Source organism: Poecile atricapillus, chromosome 3 (genome assembly GCF_030490865.1).
Source record: "Poecile atricapillus isolate bPoeAtr1 chromosome 3, bPoeAtr1.hap1, whole genome shotgun sequence".
Lineage (NCBI taxonomy): Eukaryota > Metazoa > Chordata > Aves > Passeriformes > Paridae > Poecile > Poecile atricapillus.
The window spans coordinates 110,519,484-110,537,352 of NC_081251.1; the positions used below are offsets into that span (position 1 = coordinate 110,519,484).

At 37.1% G+C, this 17,869-nt stretch overlaps 1 protein-coding gene across 4 annotated transcripts in view; it reads left to right on the plus strand.

The window, feature by feature from the left end:
* Positions 1-17,869, plus strand: part of TASP1 (taspase 1) — a 78,540-nt gene that overhangs the window by 47,836 nt on the left and 12,835 nt on the right. For all 4 annotated transcript variants that reach the window (XM_058836194.1, XM_058836193.1, XM_058836196.1 and 1 more), the window contains exons 11-12: positions 6,084-6,194; positions 15,328-15,438. In XM_058836194.1, coding sequence (XP_058692177.1) covers positions 6,084-6,194; positions 15,328-15,438 — 222 coding nt within the window. The remainder of the gene's footprint in view (positions 1-6,083; positions 6,195-15,327; positions 15,439-17,869) is intronic.

A 17,869-nucleotide genomic window follows, 5' to 3' on the forward strand; every position in this document is an offset into this window, starting at 1 on the left:
GGGCCAGGTTCAGACTGCGCTGTGTAAGAATGGATGATAAAATACAGATCACCTGTAACTTCTGTCTTTAGCTTCTGAAAAGCGAAGAGTCATACTTTGGCAGCGGAGTAAACTAGATTAATTTTTCCATTCTTGACTGCATGTGAGTAATGCAAGTTTCCATTCTGTACTCCTTTAAAACAAGTTCCAACACTTTGTGTCGAGGTACTGTGTGTTTCATAGCTAGACGGGCTCCTGCAGCCTGTCAAAGCTCCATAAGCTCTCTGCTTGTGGCTCGCAGAAAGCAAACTCGATTTTCATTTCTCCTTCCATTCAACAGGAGCCTCTTTCATGTCTGAAAATTGAAAACGCGTGTTTTTCAGTGTGGTGCATGGATGTGTGTGTGCCCTCTGGCACACCTGTTTCTAATTTCCTGACTTGAAAGCATCTCCCATCAAAAGAAGCAGAAAAACAATTTCTCTCTGACACGCTGCTCGGAGGCCCTCGCTTTGCACAAGGCCTTCCTTTCGTTTGCCATCTTGCTTCCATCGGAGGAACATTATAAGATGCAGAGCACGCATTGTATGGGATGTTCAGCTTATATTGTGCTGGGCTCTTTCTCCTCTTGTTGTGGTTATTTCAAGAATTAGAAATCTTCTTGAGTAGTCACTATGCTGAGGAAAAAATCCAGTCATTTAATCCTTAGTTTCTTGCATGAAGCTCAAATGATTGAGCCAAGCCTGTAGCCAGTTAAGGTTTGTGCAACCTGTGAAATGAGTGTTAGTTACCATTTAGTACAGAAAGATTAACATTTAAAAATTATAGCTCAGATTTCTTACATTTTTTCAGAATTGTATGCAGTGTAAGACAGTATCTAATATAATTGCTAAAAGTTGAAGATGTTAACCGTCTTAAAAAATGAAAACAAAAACATCATATCCCCACCCCCAGTAACTTGGTTGTTATGGAAGTTGTGTATAGGCTAACTAGCAAATTACTGCTGCTAGAAATACTGAAATTACTGAAATAAGTAACTGAAATAAGTAATTACTGAAATAGTATCTGGAGGGGTCTACTGATACATTCAGAGCAGCTAAATTATTGTAGGATAACAGAAGAAAAAGAGACTATAAAAAAAACCCCAAACACATAGATTCCCAGACTGTTGTGCAATTCTTGTAGTAATCAATGAGGAATATTTGAATAGGAGGTAAAATTGTATTATTATCAGAAATTACACATTTCACAATACCCACAGAAAAGGGAAATTGTATTTCACTGTTGGTCTGCCTGGCATGTTGGAAGAAAGACTGCATTAAAAACTGTATTGTGGCATGATCCAAGATATGTGTCTCTGAAGATCAGTGTTGATGTTTCTGTAGGATCCTCAAGTGATTTTGTATATGATCTTCAAATAATTTTCAGGCGGGAGTAGAAACTTCTGGTTGAAGACAGGTTTTCTGGGATCTTTTAGAGTTTTGTTTGGGTTTGTAGTTTGTTTACAAAATAAAGGTGTTGTGGCTATTAAGCCTCCTTCTTCTTTCCTTCCCTTGTCATAAGAATCTCTTGCCATATATCCCTGGAGCCTTTAGGAATCTGTATAGTCTTTCCTCTTAATCTAGGAGGCTAGAAACTTGCATCAAAATATCTGTATGTATGTTTCTGTTTAATTTTTTCAGGATCTTAGAGTGGTTTAGGTTGGGAGGGACTTTAATGATCATCCTGTTCCAAGACTCTGCCATGGCAGGAGCACCTTCTACTAGAACAGGTTGCTTAAAGCCCCGTCCAGCCTGGCTGTGAACACTTCCAGGGATGGAAGTTGTTCTTCCCTTACTCTCTAATGCTGTAACCTCATTGTAGAAGGTTACCAAACTTGTCAGGCATGATTTATCAAAATAGTGTCTGTAAACTATTTGTTTTCTGTAGAAGCTTTTTTCCTTTGCCAGTAGCAATCCTAGAGGAAGGCAGTTAATTGTACTTAGCCCTACAAACATGGACAGCAGCAGTTCCAACAGTAGTATTTTTGCCAGTGGTGGAGTTACAAGTAAGCAACATGGTGTTTGCAAAATATTACTGAGTTAAGAAAATAATTTGTTTACTATATGAAACAGTTATTTCAGTGTGAAGCACTAATTTAACCCAGTAAATTTTTCCAGCTAGTCATCTCCTTTTGAGTCACTCATGTGTGAAGTCTTAGGGAAGCATTTGTCTGTCATTGCAAAATACTCATCTCTGAAATATAATGAGCTTCAGGTTACTGAAGAAGTCATCATCATGACTAGGAAAGGATAATAAATTGATTTAAACTCTGTTTACAGGAAAGTTACTAAAACAAATGTATTTGAGACTTTAATGTAGAATTGAAAAATTCTTAGTGGGAGTCCCTCTTGGTTTGGTTGTAGTACTATTCAGTGAAAGAAATGCCAAATGTATTAACACTTGCAGTTAAATGTAGTATAATGTGAGATAGTTAAGCAAATGAACCAGATTTGCATTTTCATCAACTTGTGTACATGATTTAGAAATGTGTTTAAGTAGCTTTCACTGGAGTTGCTGTCTTGAGTCATGTTAATACAACTTCTTTGGAAGTTGGCTAATGCTGGTGGTTAGACTAAAGCGACTGGAACTATAAATTTGAACCCACAACTTTATATTGTAAGTTATAAATCAGTTTTGATTGCTGTAGTAATGTATATATTCATTTTGTGCCTAGTACTTTTATTATCTACAGTGTATCCCCAGTTAGAGGCTATACAGATGTATAGATCTGCTAAACCTGCAAGGAGTTTGGTTTTGACTTGAGATAATAGGAAGTGTAACTCTTCTTCTCAGCCTGTATCTGGTCAAAGTATGTGAAACACTGCTTAGTTTTTTTGGGGGGGTTTTTTTCTTCTTCAAAAATAGATGCTCCTACATCAAAAACTACAGTAACAAATTTTTCATTTCCAAATAGGGGAATTGTTTTGCTTAGTTATCTGTCCCTGCAGACTGCCTGCAACTGATGTGTTGAAAGATTTTTACATACACTGCCAGCAGCAGTCTGTAAGTTTGCTGCCTTATAGGTTGACATAAGTATGACAAAAAAAATGACTTTGTCTGTGGGGATGTAGAGATGTGTGATGTGTTAGTAGAATTGCAAAGCTGCTTTCCTTGTGGTTGATCCTGGATCACATCTGTGGGCTGCAGCTGTTCTTAACCCATATTAAGTTTTCTCTCTCTGATTTTTTTTTGGAGGAGACTTGATGTTATGGGAACTCTTCAATAAAGTCATTCTCTTGGGGGGGAAATAACATTGTACGTCATGCTAAAAAATGGCCATTGTTTTTTTGATGCCAATTTAGGAAATACTTGAAAATTGTGAAGTAGTAACATCTGGTTTTATTACTTGATGTACTGGAGATGCATAGGCTCACTCTGATTTCTGTGTCTCATTTGTTTGATTCCTATTCTAAGTCCCCTGCTTCTTATTCATATAGTTATATTTAAAGGTATTACATGTTATATTTTAAAGGTACTAACAGATTTTTTCAAGAAAAGAACCATCTTTCTCAGTTTTTGCTGGAGCATATGCCTGGTCAGTTTTGTTCTTTACAGCAAAACTTCATAGTGATTGAGGTTTCTTAGCTTAAAAAAAGAGATGTCCATGTTGTGATCGGTGGATAAAGTGCATCTTGTGGGGTTTTTTTATGTTCTTCATCCATCACTTTGGAATAAATAGTAGATAACTCACAGTTCTACTGTGGACAGAAGCTTCTGAGTGTGGGTGTAGTGAAGCAAGTGAATGGACAGACTCTCCTGTAAGCAGCTGCTGAGGTTGCTCTATTGCAAAAGCCTCTTGAAGATTATCTCCTAACCAGGACACTTCCCTCATTAACTTGAGAGATTGACAATCTCAATGAAAACACTTTTTCCTTTGTGCTCTCAAGAACTTCCCTTGGCTGTGTAACTGTTGTAGTATTTTGGCTCTTTCATTTTCCTCTAAATTTGTAACTGGTTTTTACTCAATCTGTTTGCTATACAAAGAATTTTTTGTCTTCCTGTTGTGCCAATTGTATGTAGATTCAATGCCAAAGTGTCCCACTTCAAACAACTCAGTTTAGCTGAATTGTATTAATTAGGAGACACTGCCCATTAGCAGGGACACATAACTGAAGACCAAGGTATTTTTTTGATGATTGAACATAGCAGGATTTTGGGACATGTGTACACAATTTTTCAGGAGTCTGGTCTCTGGGCTGATGCTCTGACATCTTATGTATCCATACTACTCCAGAGGGTGTTTTTTTGGTTTGTTGAGGGGGTTTTAAATCTTGAAAATGAGGGGGGTATTTTTTTTTTCCCTTGTGTATTAGCAGTCTTTGAAGAACAGTGGAAACTCACTGTGCATTTAAGGGGAAGGGTATAATTGTGTGACAAGTAGCCAGAGAGGGAGATTTTTTGAGTAGGTTGCCATGTTAATTAGGGTTTAAAATGGTGAGAAGAACTAGAAATCAGTCAGTGAGCAGCTGCAATACACAGTGCCAGACCTGCCAACGTGTTTGTGCCATGTTGTACCCAAACCAGTCAGTGCTCTAAACTCAGCATATACACAGCGATGAGAGACTCAGCAGGCTGTGCTGGAGCCACTTTAGGTTGGGTTTAATTATTAAATTTTTCTTTATGCCACATCTAGGCTGGCTTCAGCCAGTGTCTCTGTTCTGGGCTTGTTAGTTCTTCCAGTCAAGTATTTGCTACCCTTGGAGACTGAGCTGTCTTTGTCTGAAGCCAGCCTAGGTCTGATGTCTAACCAGCTCCAGCTCCCTGCCACTTGGAAACAACTAGATTGTTTCCAGCCATGAATTTGTTTCTGGAGGCTGTGTAGGTGTATTTATGTAGTTCTGTACCTGAGCTAATAAGTCCAACTGGATTATAGCAGGTTTTTTTATGGTTCCTATGTATGTTCCATCATCTTGTTGTATTTAATGAGAAATATGCTAGAAATAATTATATTTAATAATGAACAGGCTATATCTGACTTATCTCTGTATATTCTGGTGTCTAATGCAGTTTTAAGTCCTGATAAGTTACAAATTTGATCAAAATGTAGTCACTTACATGTAGATAATTTGAGATCATTGTTATGTTACAACTCTACATTAGTTATGTTTTCTTCTTTCCTAACTGGATAATACAGTTCACCTGGCTCTTGGTTAAACCTCTTCTGGCTGCTTTGTCTGCTTCCCTTCCATTGAGGAAAAAGTCAAAACAGGAGGTACAAATAGTGACCTTGGTCTATGTGGAGAAGGTATCAGCAGTGAGTTTTCCTGTCCAGCAAAGCCCGGTTGGTCCAGTACACATGAATGGTGCCTTTTGGCTGCAGCTGTATGTGCCAAAGCACAGTAGAGGAAGGGAAAAGGGTAGAGGAGAAAAAACAGCAAGTGTGAAAGTGTTCTTACAGAAAAAGAATAGCAGCAATGACCTGCTAGACTTCACCAAAAATAGGTTTCAGAGGATAGGTGCAGAAAGCACTGAGACAAAAAGTGGTTGTTTGCAGAAGCTTTTTAGTTTCTTAAGGACAAACCTTTAAAAATTACAGGAATTTGTATTAGGAGTCCAATGACCAGGCACTTGTGCAAAAAAGCATGGGTGAATTAATGTATTCCTTTGTTGCAAAAAGGCTGAATCAGATGGACTAAGTAGAAGATTCTGTCATGCAAAAGGAGTTACTGTGTCACTGAAGTTGTTCTAAGTCTGAAGAGTTGCATGCAAGGATCATTCCCAGGAGAAAGATTAGTAAGAGGATTCTATCTGGATAGAGATGCCAAGTCAGAGACAGTGTCACTTTTTTTCTTTCTGTACTTTTGTTTGGTTTATAACTCTGTGCAGTTGAAATTTCAGGAAAGTTGTGACAAAACCACTGACTTAGTTGAATTTGAGTGACTCTGTGTCAACATTTTTACAAAATAAAAATCTGTGGCAGAAACCTGTCATATGCATCACTATGAAGAAATTGTCATTATTTTGCATCATCACAGCCAAATTAATGTGATGATGTAAATTAATGACAGGATTACTTCATAGTGATATCTTTATTTTGACTATTCCCAATCTTAATATTTCTTTAGGCTGTGGAGAGCACCTTGTCCGGACCATACTGGCCAGAGAATGTTCATGTGCTTTGCAAACAGAGGATGCCCACCAAGCTCTCCTAGAGACTATGCAAAACAAGTTTATTGGTGAGTATACAGCCCTAAATGTCACCCAACGTCATTGAAAATGCAAGCAACTCTATTAAATAAAGATACTTATGCTTGTGATTTCTGCTGAAGCCTTGTGTTGCAGTTGGCTTCAGATTTAGTGTTGTGTTACATCTGAAAAATGTTAAACTACAGAAGAATATATTAGGAAATTTAAAGGAAAACCCTTGGAAATACCTCAATTGTTATGTGAGTCATAGAATACCCAGAGAGGTTTGAAGAAAGAATTTCCTGTCTGAATCATGGCCTGTGGTGTACAATTGCATATTTTAGAATTGAGGGTGAGGAGCATTAGTAAAAATTCTTCATCATATTAACCCTTTTAAAAATAGTAGAACTCAAAAGCATTTCGTGCTCTTATTAAATGCTTTGGACAGAAAGATTTTGCATTGCTATTTGCATCATAAAATTAATTTCTTGAAAAAGTGAAATGGACTTTGTTAAAAAAACAATTTTTTCTTTAAGAGAATTGTGCCATATGTCTTCAATTTCTTGTAAATATAGATCTTGGTTTTTTTTCCTCAAGTCATAAGCAAAATATGAATGTGAATTTTTAAAATAACCATAAAATCTTGCCCTTTTAAAAATTCCAGTGAAGCTTGTGGCATATATGTTGACTTGCAGTGTTTTCATACCCCTTAAAATTTTTCAAGCTTTAGAATCCACAGACAGTTTTAATCTTCAAAATTTATTATGGGTAATGTAATACTTGTACACTGTGTTGCCAAAGCTCATTTTCTGATACTTTAATTAGAACAGAAAGAGGGACACATACACGTTTTTTGGGGTCCCAGGGACTGATGCCCTTGGTCTTGGCAAGCAGTGCATTGCAGTTTCTTGGTTTATTTTTATAGTGTTGAATCCATGTTGGATTCTGCTTTTGACATTTGATTGTTTGAGGGGAAGTCACCTTTGCATTGGAAGACTGCATTTGATAATCTGCTGCTGTACTGCAGTCATTTCTAGGTGTTGTAAGAGTGCAGGACACTGTGTGTTCCCCAAAAAGATTCTCATCCAAGCAGCAAAAATGTAGCTTTTTTAATTTAATCACTCATTCCAGTGCATAGTGGCACAAAATTAGGAATTTGTGTACCCAGAAGTGCTTAGAAAGGATGCTTATGATAGCTTTGCTATCTTGTAGCCTACTTTGCAGATGTTGTATGGAAGTGGCCTAACTTTAGGAAAGTCAGATCTTTAGTCCAGACTCTCCAAATTTATTGTGCTGTTTGTGGTGAGGGTACTAAAAGCAAGCCCAAATTGTATGTACCCTTCTGCAGTTTCATATGAGGGCTTGTACACACACGAGATGGACAGCTACTGATGAAGTAATTCACAGAGACTGGCTGATAAAAGCCCAAAATTTAAAATTTTTTAGTTAAAGGTGCCTTCTTTAAGTTTCTTTGAGATTTCTGGGTTTTCTTTGTTCTGTTTGGTAATGGTTAGCAAAAAACACAATTCTCATTTTGCTGTTTAATGCAAACATATTTTGTATAACACCGCTTTGCATAACAGATGATTTCATTTAGATATGAACTGGCTCCTATGTGATAGATACATTGTGTTTTTTAATGGAAATGTGAAAATGTTTCTGTTGGAGATAAAAGCCTATTCAATTAAATTGTTACAACTGAGCTATCAATTGCAGAGAAAGAGGAGCTGTACAGACAGAGGTACCAGGATATCAGCGTGATTTGTTATTGCCCTGGGAAAACAGCAGAAAATGAAAGAGTGAGAGAGACAGGATCAAATTAATGCCCTTCATGAAAAGAAAATTTGAGAAAACATTTATATAACATTTATATAAATGCTTTGGAATTCCTTAGTTTTGATTCAGGACACGTCTGGCTTGTATTTTCAGAAACTTCCCACTGCAAGCTTCTGCTGCCTGACAGCAGGAATGTATCTGCTAATTTATTCTCTGGGCAGTGCTGATGTAGGGAAAAAAGTCACAGCCACCTTTGTTTCTTGTGTAGGTGAAATGCTTGGATTAGAAAACATAAAATCTAGTTTGTGTTTAGCTGTCCTGTGAATGAAGAGCAGTCGAGGAAAACATCAAAATCCGGATGCATCTTGCTGGTTACGTGAGACCTAGTATTGAGTTAGTAGCTGGCAGAGAAATTTTGGAGATCTTGGCAATTCCGCAGATGGAATGCAAAGTTACATGCAGCAAATACAGTGCAACAGTTAAAAATGTGCATTATGTGAAAATAGGTTTTTTTGCTGTGGCTTTTAGTAGGTGATGTGCTAGTTGGTAGCACAGGATGTGTGGGATGGTGCAGGATTTCTTACTGTGAAACACCAGGATGAAATGGGCTAATGGAGTCCCTGCTGATGGCATGGGTGCTTCCCTTGCCTTCCTTAGAGCCCTGCTTTGTGGTCTTCTCAAACTGTCACCAGAATTATAATGGACCAAGGCATTGGAAAAAAAACACAGCCTTTAACAAAGGTGAGCTAGAATGTTTTATCAGAAGTCGAAATGTATATGACTTGTATCAGAGGAATGAACAGCTGATTTTGGCAGTTGCCATCAGATTGGTGCTTCCTGTTTACAGGACTCTCCAAGTGTCTGCAGAGCCCTGGGAATCTTTCCAGCTAGGGAATGCCTGGCTTAGACAGTGAGTGCTGTTTAAACAGCAGGTGATGAGCAAACTCATGTCAGATGTGCTTCTCTCATCCTTTCTCAGAGCCAGCTTACTGTGGAGAATGCACAACTGATGGTTGAATCAGAGGTGAGAGAAATTAAATTTAGACTTTTTTTAAAATGGAATAAGTTCCATATCTTTAGTCAAAGAGCACGAAAGGCTTGGTTCACAGTTAAAGAATGGTGTTCTGTAAACACAGATACCTTCCAAACAGAAGAACAGAGGATTTTGTTACTCATCATTCCTTTCAAATGCAGCCAAGTTTGTGGAATGTAGACTTAAGAGTAAATATTTGTGTCATCTCATTGGCGGGAAATCTGGGCTTTTAACAATGGCAGCATTACCAATGGTACTTTAAAACTTCTTATGAAGTATTAGAAAATAATGAGCTGAAAGATGTAGTTGGAATCAATATTTGTTCTTTCCTTAGTGGAAATACGTTTCTCTAGTCTTGTGTTTTTAAACTGTGTTTCAGTTGAGTGAAGTCTGCAGAAGGGTAATAGCAGAAGGTTAAGGCTGACACTTCTAGAAATTTAGTGTCAAAGTCCTCTCTTCTGAGCAGGGCTTTGGACAGCTAAGAATCATACAATATGAAATTCCTGATTATTAGTTATGCTTGCTGGGGAGGAAAAAGCCTGGTACTTTAATAAGACTGAGACCGGCATTGCAGTGTTATAGTTACTTTATAGTACATTATAGTTTCCTTTGGTGCTGCATTTGCTTTATACAAGCTTTGTAGTATCCTTTATGGTTTTCTAGCAGAGGAAACAAACTATGGAAGCATTATTGTGCTTCTCCATGACACAGAGGAAAAGATTCCAGAAGAGAATGAAGTGATCCTGAAGTTTCGTAAACACAACGTGGTGATGTTCCACAAGGATTTGTATAGGTCCTCCCTATGCTTCTCCATGTCAGAAGCTTTGGGATTTTATTGGTCTGTGGTATCGTCACTTATCTAATTTCTTAACATCTTCCCTGTAAAGTTTTGAAGTGCAGGTGTTTTCCCTTGCAGCTTCTTTAAAAATTCAATATAGATGTTGGAACTAAATGTATCATTAAATATAAAGCCCTGTGACTTAAGACAGCTTGTGCTTAAACATTCACCAAATAATGGTGCATGAAATTAAAATCAGGCTTCATTTAGTGCTTATTATATTCCTCTCATGTTTATTTCAGTTGTTACCTTGGAGTTTAGCAGGATACATGGCAGAAGCAGAGTGGCAACAGCTTCACTTCCACCACATTCTGTACACAAGCTGACAGTCCAGTGGCTGAGGTGATCTATAACCTGTTGACCTGAAAAAGTCAGAGTTTCATTCAGTGCACAGGAAGGTTTAGGATTGTTTAACTGCCCTCTGTTAAAACTCAGGGATGCTGGAGCATTTAATTGGTTAAACCACAACCACACCAGTGTCTAGACCCAAGTTTTTAAGCCTTTGAAACCTGATGTAAACAATGAAGCTGGTAATGGTTTCACTGCTATGGATGAGTATGAATGTAAAACATGTGATGAGCAGCTGGTTCATCCTTCAGCTGGGTAAGTGTAAATAAAACACTTCATTTACAGCTTAGTGTTGAATCTGTGCTAGAATGGCTCTATGCAGTAACTAGAAATGGGGAAGAAAGGTTCAGGAGTGAACAACTCATATCAGTCCCATGATTTGGAGGAAACAATCTTCATCATGCAAGAGCTTTAATTCCCAAGAGATGCTGAAGAAAAAGGGTTCTTCACTTGTAACTGCAGCTCCTCCAGAGCAAGGCTGAATGATGAACCCATTATTTGTTTTAACACTTGTGAAATCACTCGGTTCTATCCCTGATCAGTGGCTGAACCTGGGTCATAGTGTTCAGCTCAGTCTGCTCTTGCAGAACTTCATGGGATCAGTCAATGTGGAGTTGCTGTGAAGACCTACTTGCTTGTTTTTGAGAGACCATTGCTACAGATGAATAACATGCAAAATACATAAATAAAAAGGTGATCATGCTTTCTGTATGTCCCATAGCAATAACAGAGTAGTTGAGCTTTGAAGGAGAGAAATGTGTTTTGTAAAATGTAGTTTTGTGACTGGGAAAGGTGAGGATTTGACCACAACTAATGAAATATGGGGTTTGTTTGGTTTTGTTCTACCCCATCTCTCTGGTGTGGCCAGTCAGTGCTAACATTATTAGTTAATGCTGCAGTTGGAGTTTTACTTTGGATTTTTCATGCCACATTCCTCAGTGGTATGCCAGTGGAACTGGGAAAGCAACACTGAGCTTCATGAGACTTAAAACGATATTTAAAGCCCCAGGTTTCTGTGATTTTGTCATTAGCAAGCAATTAGATCAAAGATTTATCCAGCAATTCTATTTTATTGAAGTGGAAAACAATATTTTTGGCTAGTAGGCATATTTTGGTTTTATTTTAAATAAATTTTGAATTTGTACAGGCAAATCTCTCTTTCTGAAGAGTAAAGAGAGAGACAAAATGGTGTAGGATGTAGGGAAACAGATCACTTTTTCATTCTAATGAGAAATCATTCTGCCTTAAATATATGTGGCAGTGTTTTAGTTCCACTTTTTCTCCTCCTCTTAAAATACTAGTTAAATGAATATATTAAAAAATCATTAGCTATATTGTTATTTTTTACAGAAGTCTGCTCTGTTATTTCTTTTTCTCAATAGGTTGGCTGTAACAAAATGAGTTTTAGAACTAAATGAAATATGTTCCTAACCTTTGAATTCACAGTGTTTTGAGAACACTCAGATTAATTCCTGTGTATTGTACATAGATTCTCATTAGAAATAAAGTATAATACTGCTTTTTTACTTTTACAGATTTAATGTTGGATGCATAGCATTCAGCTGCCTGGAATTTTGCTTACCATTTGACCTACTCATTCACACTGTCTGTTCTGTTAAAATGCTCTCTTCAGCATAATTGTAATCATCATCAGTAGATTTGCATATCTAGAAAGATCCTTGTTTAAAAGAGCTATTATATTTGAATCCCTCTTTTAACATTTTTGAAAAATTGCCTTAATTGGAAAATAAGTAACTTTTAACAATGTGCTGTTCAGCATGTATTTAATTTGGCTTAGGGTCTGATTTTTAAGATTAGAGAAACAGCCTGAATTTACTGTAATGTAGAATACTGTAATATTCATCTATGCCACTGGTTTTTACTGACACTTTTTAGAGGTTGATTCCCCACAACTTAGGCAGTGGAGACATACACTGTATTGTTGCTGATTTTGCACTGAGATGATTTAGCTGAACTTGCTGCTGAAGGCATTTGGGATGGGTGAGGGTGTAGTCACACAATTTGCTTCTGATGTCTCTGGGAGTGGCAGCCTCCAACAGAAGCAGGGAAGCAGGGTGGCCTTTGCAAGTGGCGTGGGTGGGACGATCCTGAATCTTTGCGGGGTACTGCAAGTGACTGTGTCTTCATTTGCTGCTTGTGTTTGGAGATGAAAACAAGGGGTTTGTTCTTTTTTCAGACTTCTCCCACCATTCCAGAGTAATGCTCATTCTGCAGGTGATGATGAAATGGGGTAGAAGATCAAAAGGACAAACAAGGCTATGTTTTTGTCTGTAGGAGAGATAATGTCTCCCATCATCCTTGCTTTGTTTGCATAACACAAACTTTTAAGACATTTGGTTCAATACTCAATTCAAGTTACCTGCTACAAGTCACTTTAAGTCATTTTATTCATCTTTGTTTCACACCAGTTGTACTGTTACAAAGTTAGTGCAGTGTGACCTGGTTTCACCTGACATAACCAACATTTCTTAGTCCAAGGGCCCAACCTGTGTCATTCTTAAAGAAGCCAGTGTCTTGCCCATCCATTGTGTGTTATGGATATTGAAGTTAAGACATTTATCACACTTTTACCAGGTGCAGTGCTATTAACTTAATCCTCCTCTGGAGTTCTCCAGTTGCAGTAGGGTGACAGTGTAGTTCAGCAGAGGCTGAATTAATACAGTCAGTCTTCCAACTTCTATGTTGGTCTTCAAAGCCTTTGAGTTTTGTGGACTGGTAATAAAGCTTCCATGGTGCATAATCGTTGAAGGAAGTAATTTGTTCAGAAAACAATTGTGTACATACTTAGGGCAATATAATGGACACCATGTTTAATGTCAATAAATAAATGGTAATTATGCTGACAGAACTGGGGCTCGCAGTTGTTCATGTAGAGGTTGAGAATCTTTTTGGATGAAGTAGTAAGCTGAAGACTTTCTTATGTGCTTGAAGCTCAAGTTTTAAATCACTTATTTAAACTCCCTTTCCAAATAAGTTACACAAAACACTTGCTTTGAGTGATGGTATTTTTTTATTCTGTGTTTTGCCGGAGATGAATATTTTGTTCTTGCAAAGAAATCCCTGTAAAAATGGAAGAATTTTGATGAAAATGCAGTGTTACATGTTTTGCTGCAGAGTCTCTACATGGAAACAAATATCCTGCTAAATCTTGTAAGACTTAAAAAGATGATATACAGGTTTCTCAGATTCCTGAAAATTCTATCAGTCATGATGGCATAGTTGACAAAAATACTGGGAAAATTAAGAAATATGTAATTAACTTATTTACAGACTTCTCTTTCATCTATTTTTTCAGAGTGTGGGAGAAACAAAATCCCTAAAAAGAAGTGATTAAACTAATGGAAGCATTTCTAGAACAAGACTTCAGTGGCACCAACTCTATAATCAGTAGTTGCTGTCTGGGATTATGTGCATTCATACAGTCCCAGTGTTTTACTGTGGCCTCGAATGTTCTCTCTGCTGTGAATACTGTTTGCTGGCTTTGTTCTGATGAAGTAGAACATTTTTAACCATTCTGATTAAAGAGATAATTAGTCTTTTCCACTAGAACCTTGGAAGACTCTTTCATAGCCCTTGAAAGGCAAGGAGGAACTGCTTATTAAAAACCAAACCAGAACCTTTTCTGTCTCTTTGCAATGACTTTTTGCCACAGCATGGCTTAGAGCCTAAATCATTTGTGCAGTTTAGTGTAAGATTAGGTCTGCAGACCAAGTTCAGGTAGAGGCATTGTCTTTGAAGTGCCTGATTTTGACTTGGGTGGTAAAACTCTTCACAACTTTCCAAGCCTTGTGTTTCTGTTTTAACCAAACTTATTTTCCTGTTTTGTCATCTATTACCTTATCATGGGCTGCATTTTGGTTTCTCAGGGATTTGGTCACAGGCAGTGAGTAATACAGGAGGTGTAACTGTAACTAGTAATAGCTCTTTTACAAAGCAAGTGGCACTTTAAAGATAATATCTGTTTCCATTAGATCAAATAACATATTACTTCTCATTAAGCATACTGCATTTATTATTTTCCTGCAACGTGGGTTTCTGTTGCTGTGACCACCTTGTATCACTTTTGAAGGTGGCTGCTCTACTGTTCAGAGAAAACACAATAAAGCTTTTAGTCTTCCTTATGGTGAAGCTCAAAATTAGATTTTATTGGGCTGTTTTGTTATTGTTATTTGCATTAAAGGAGTAATTCTGATCATACAAATGGCTGTGGGCAAGTTAAAGGAGTCTGATGAATAGATCTGCTCTAAAGTTCTTGTGGCTGGCAAATTACAGTGTCTGCACACTAATTTGTTTAAAAGAAAGAATTGAAAAGAATTACATTAAATGGCTGTTGCAATTGTATGTTCAATTTTAAATGACAGTATAATGCAGATGTGTAACTAGGATGTCTATGGGCCTAAGTACAAGAACTTGATTAATTTTGTGGCTCATGGCATTTTAAATTGTATGTAAATTGTACCATTGTTTCCACATTTAAAGCTATAGGAATCTTATTTCAAATTGCAAACCAGAGAAAGAATCCTTAGGCTTAGTTCAGCTAACTTTAAAGCTTTTCCAGCTTCTGATAGAAGACTTTTATATCCTATGTCTTAAATTAACAACAGAGGAGCCACTGTGAAAAGGATGCTTAGGCTTTTCTGCTAGTCTTCATCAAACAGCAAGGCAGACAGCACAGCAGTTTGATGATGTCTCTGTACAAAGGGCTTTAAATTGGCAAAAATGAATAAACTATAAAAGTAACCTAAATTTGCTTGATTTTTAGCTATGTTTATATTAATTATAGAACAGAAAGAGCTAAGTATTGAATCACAATTCTTTTTTCAGTTTGACACTCCATTTTTCATAATTTTATTTTCTTTGGTCCATGAACAAATAGGTTTGCACTCACAAATGTAATTTTTAATATTTTTGTTTTATTCCATGCAACTCTTCATTTTTTTGATTACTGGTGAATTACTAGATTAACATTCTAGAAAATTATTCTTTTGAGACACTAGGAAAAAGAGAACCAATGCTTTTGTAAAAATGCTGTTTGATCTGTCAGTCTTTTCAACCCTTAGTGACAAGATTAAGGAGGAAAAGCAGAAAGTCAAATTAAAAAAAATAAAAATAAATGCCCAAGAAACTATTCCTATTGCAAGTAATTCTCCCCAATGATTTTGCCCAGGTTCACCTTTTCTAGCCAATGAAGATGGTGTACTCGGAGGTGTGATAGTTCTCCGCTCTTGCAGGTGTTCAGCAGAGCCTGAATCCTCACAGGAAAAACCAACTTTACTAGGTAAGGAATTCTTACTCATTTTTAATTCAGCTGGGTGTTAATTCAACATGAAGGGTGAAATAAAATCTCTGTGCATGTTTGAAAGCCACAGAGGAAACAAAAAAGGAATTGACATTGAAATGATAAAAATCTAGGAAGTGAAATAGGGAACAAACAAGGCTAATATTAATAAAACTCCAGAAAAGAGCATTCTTTCTGACTCATTATTTCTAGGCAGAATTGTCATTCAGAGGGTTTTGTGGGATCCTTCTAAATCTATGGTATAGATATAATGCTTGTGGTGAGGCAGGATGTGTTCCTCATAGGAAAAATTGCATTTATGGGTGGGAGTAATGCATGTTGCTGTTTACTGTTTCTCAGTAGCTTCTTTGTGAAAAATGCTTCCTAAAAAGTTCTTTATTCCTCCTTTTTGCAGAAGAAAATGGGTGAACTTGGAGGATACACTTAAAATTTATAAGGAAAGTTGTTTATGGTTGTTTATTCTTGGTAATGGCCAGGAAAACCTGTTTAGATAAGTCACAGTTTCTATTCGCATTTGCACCAAACAGGAGTTTCTGCTGCTCATACTGAAATCACCTGGACTTTGCCTCCATCAGTGGCTGGCTGGTTCCAAAAGGGCTTTACATCCCTTTATCCTTGTTTCTGTCCTGGAAACACAATCCCTGTCCTGCTGCTTTATGACAGAAAAGTGCATTATGGAGAACTGTAACATAGTTGGTGTGGGAGAAACAGATGGGAACTGGAGGCTGTAGTCTGTGAGCAGAACAGGGTGGAAATACAACCCTGAGACAGTAAAGCCTGTTTAAGGGAAGGAATTTGGGGTTGGGGGCACATAAATTACTCCAGGATGACACTTGTGCCATCTCCTTTCCTGTGGTGCTCCTCAGATGTGGAGCTGTGTGCTTATTTATTGGGTCACATTGACCTGTCTTGTACAGATCGGGGCTATGTTACCAGAATTAAAGTGTTTTTCCTTTGTATAATACTCTACTTTATTATTATTTACCCAATTGTGACATTATCTAGAGCAACAGCATCCTGCAACATAAATTCTATCCTTAAAAAAAGAGTTAAAAAAAACAAAAATACAAGTCTGTTTAAGTAAGAACAAACAAGATCGACCTAACCTTCAATTCCTGAGATTTGGAAATGAGAGAATTTTTTCTATTTGTCCAATGCTTGTCATTCATATAAGAAAACATATTCTATTAATGATTTAGCATTTTTTCCTCAAAAATTAATTAATAAAATCCCCATATACTATACATCATAAGTAAAGGCTATTTGTCCATTGATTTTTGGTTTTCTTTCCACTGAAATAAGACTGAGATTAGCTGTAACACAGTACTTTTTCTGTACCATGGAAACTTCCTCCCTTTTAATGAATGCAGAGATAATACATAATTAAACATATGTAGTGTTTATGTTGTTTGGACTGAAAATAAGTTGGTTAATACTGAAAAACTTCATGTATAGAATAAGGAATGCTCATGTCTTTGTTACAGGAATCATCTTTATTTCTTTTCAGTATTGAGAAAAATTACAAGCAAGGAACTTGTTAAATGGTTGAAAATATACTCATCTGAAGATGTTTCACATGTAATTTAGAATTTTCATTTTAGTTCCCTATTTGTAGTGGCTAACAATAACCAAGGTTTGTGCTAGTACAGGCTAGTTTTGGTAGTTATCAAAAGCCAAGATATAATATTTTCAGGGTATTTGGCCTGAACTGTTTACCAGCTTATCAAAATTGAAAGATGAGATTCAATTTGTTTTTTAGGAAAATGCTTTCACTGACAGTGGAGCCTTTGGGGTTGCCACAGAGAGGTTGGTCCCATTGAACACACATTGATTGTGGTGGATGTGTTTCACTCTCTGAAAGCTTTTTATTCAGCTCTGGTGGTATCAGTCACAAATCTGTTACGGGGGAGCAGAGCACACACCTCGATGAAGTTCATTTTTCTTTCATGATGATATCTGCATATCTGTCAGAATCTTCAAGTCTTGCTGGGATCATCTAAGCTTTGATCTCCTGCTCTGGTTTAATTGCTATGCAAGGAGAATTGGTTCAAAGGATAAGTGTGCTCAGCAGGCTGTGACCTTCATCAGCCACGTTAAAGGAATGTGAGGAATAGGAATGAGTAAAAGTTTTAAACCCATCTAGTGTGATGCTTCTTTGCAATATGCAAGTCACTATCAAAAGAAATATGTGGAAATGTCTGTTCATGGAATCTTGTGTAATTCATGTTAGACACCTCCCATAATCCAGAGGAAGAATTTGTGCTTCAGTGCATTTCTTAAAATCCCTTTACAGAATTCTGTGAAATGCCTTGAATTCTGATCAGCTATTCTTTTCCTTTCCCCTGTTCCAAATTGTGGACTTCATGAACACAAATAAAAATGACCAGGACAGACAGCAGGAAGAAAACAA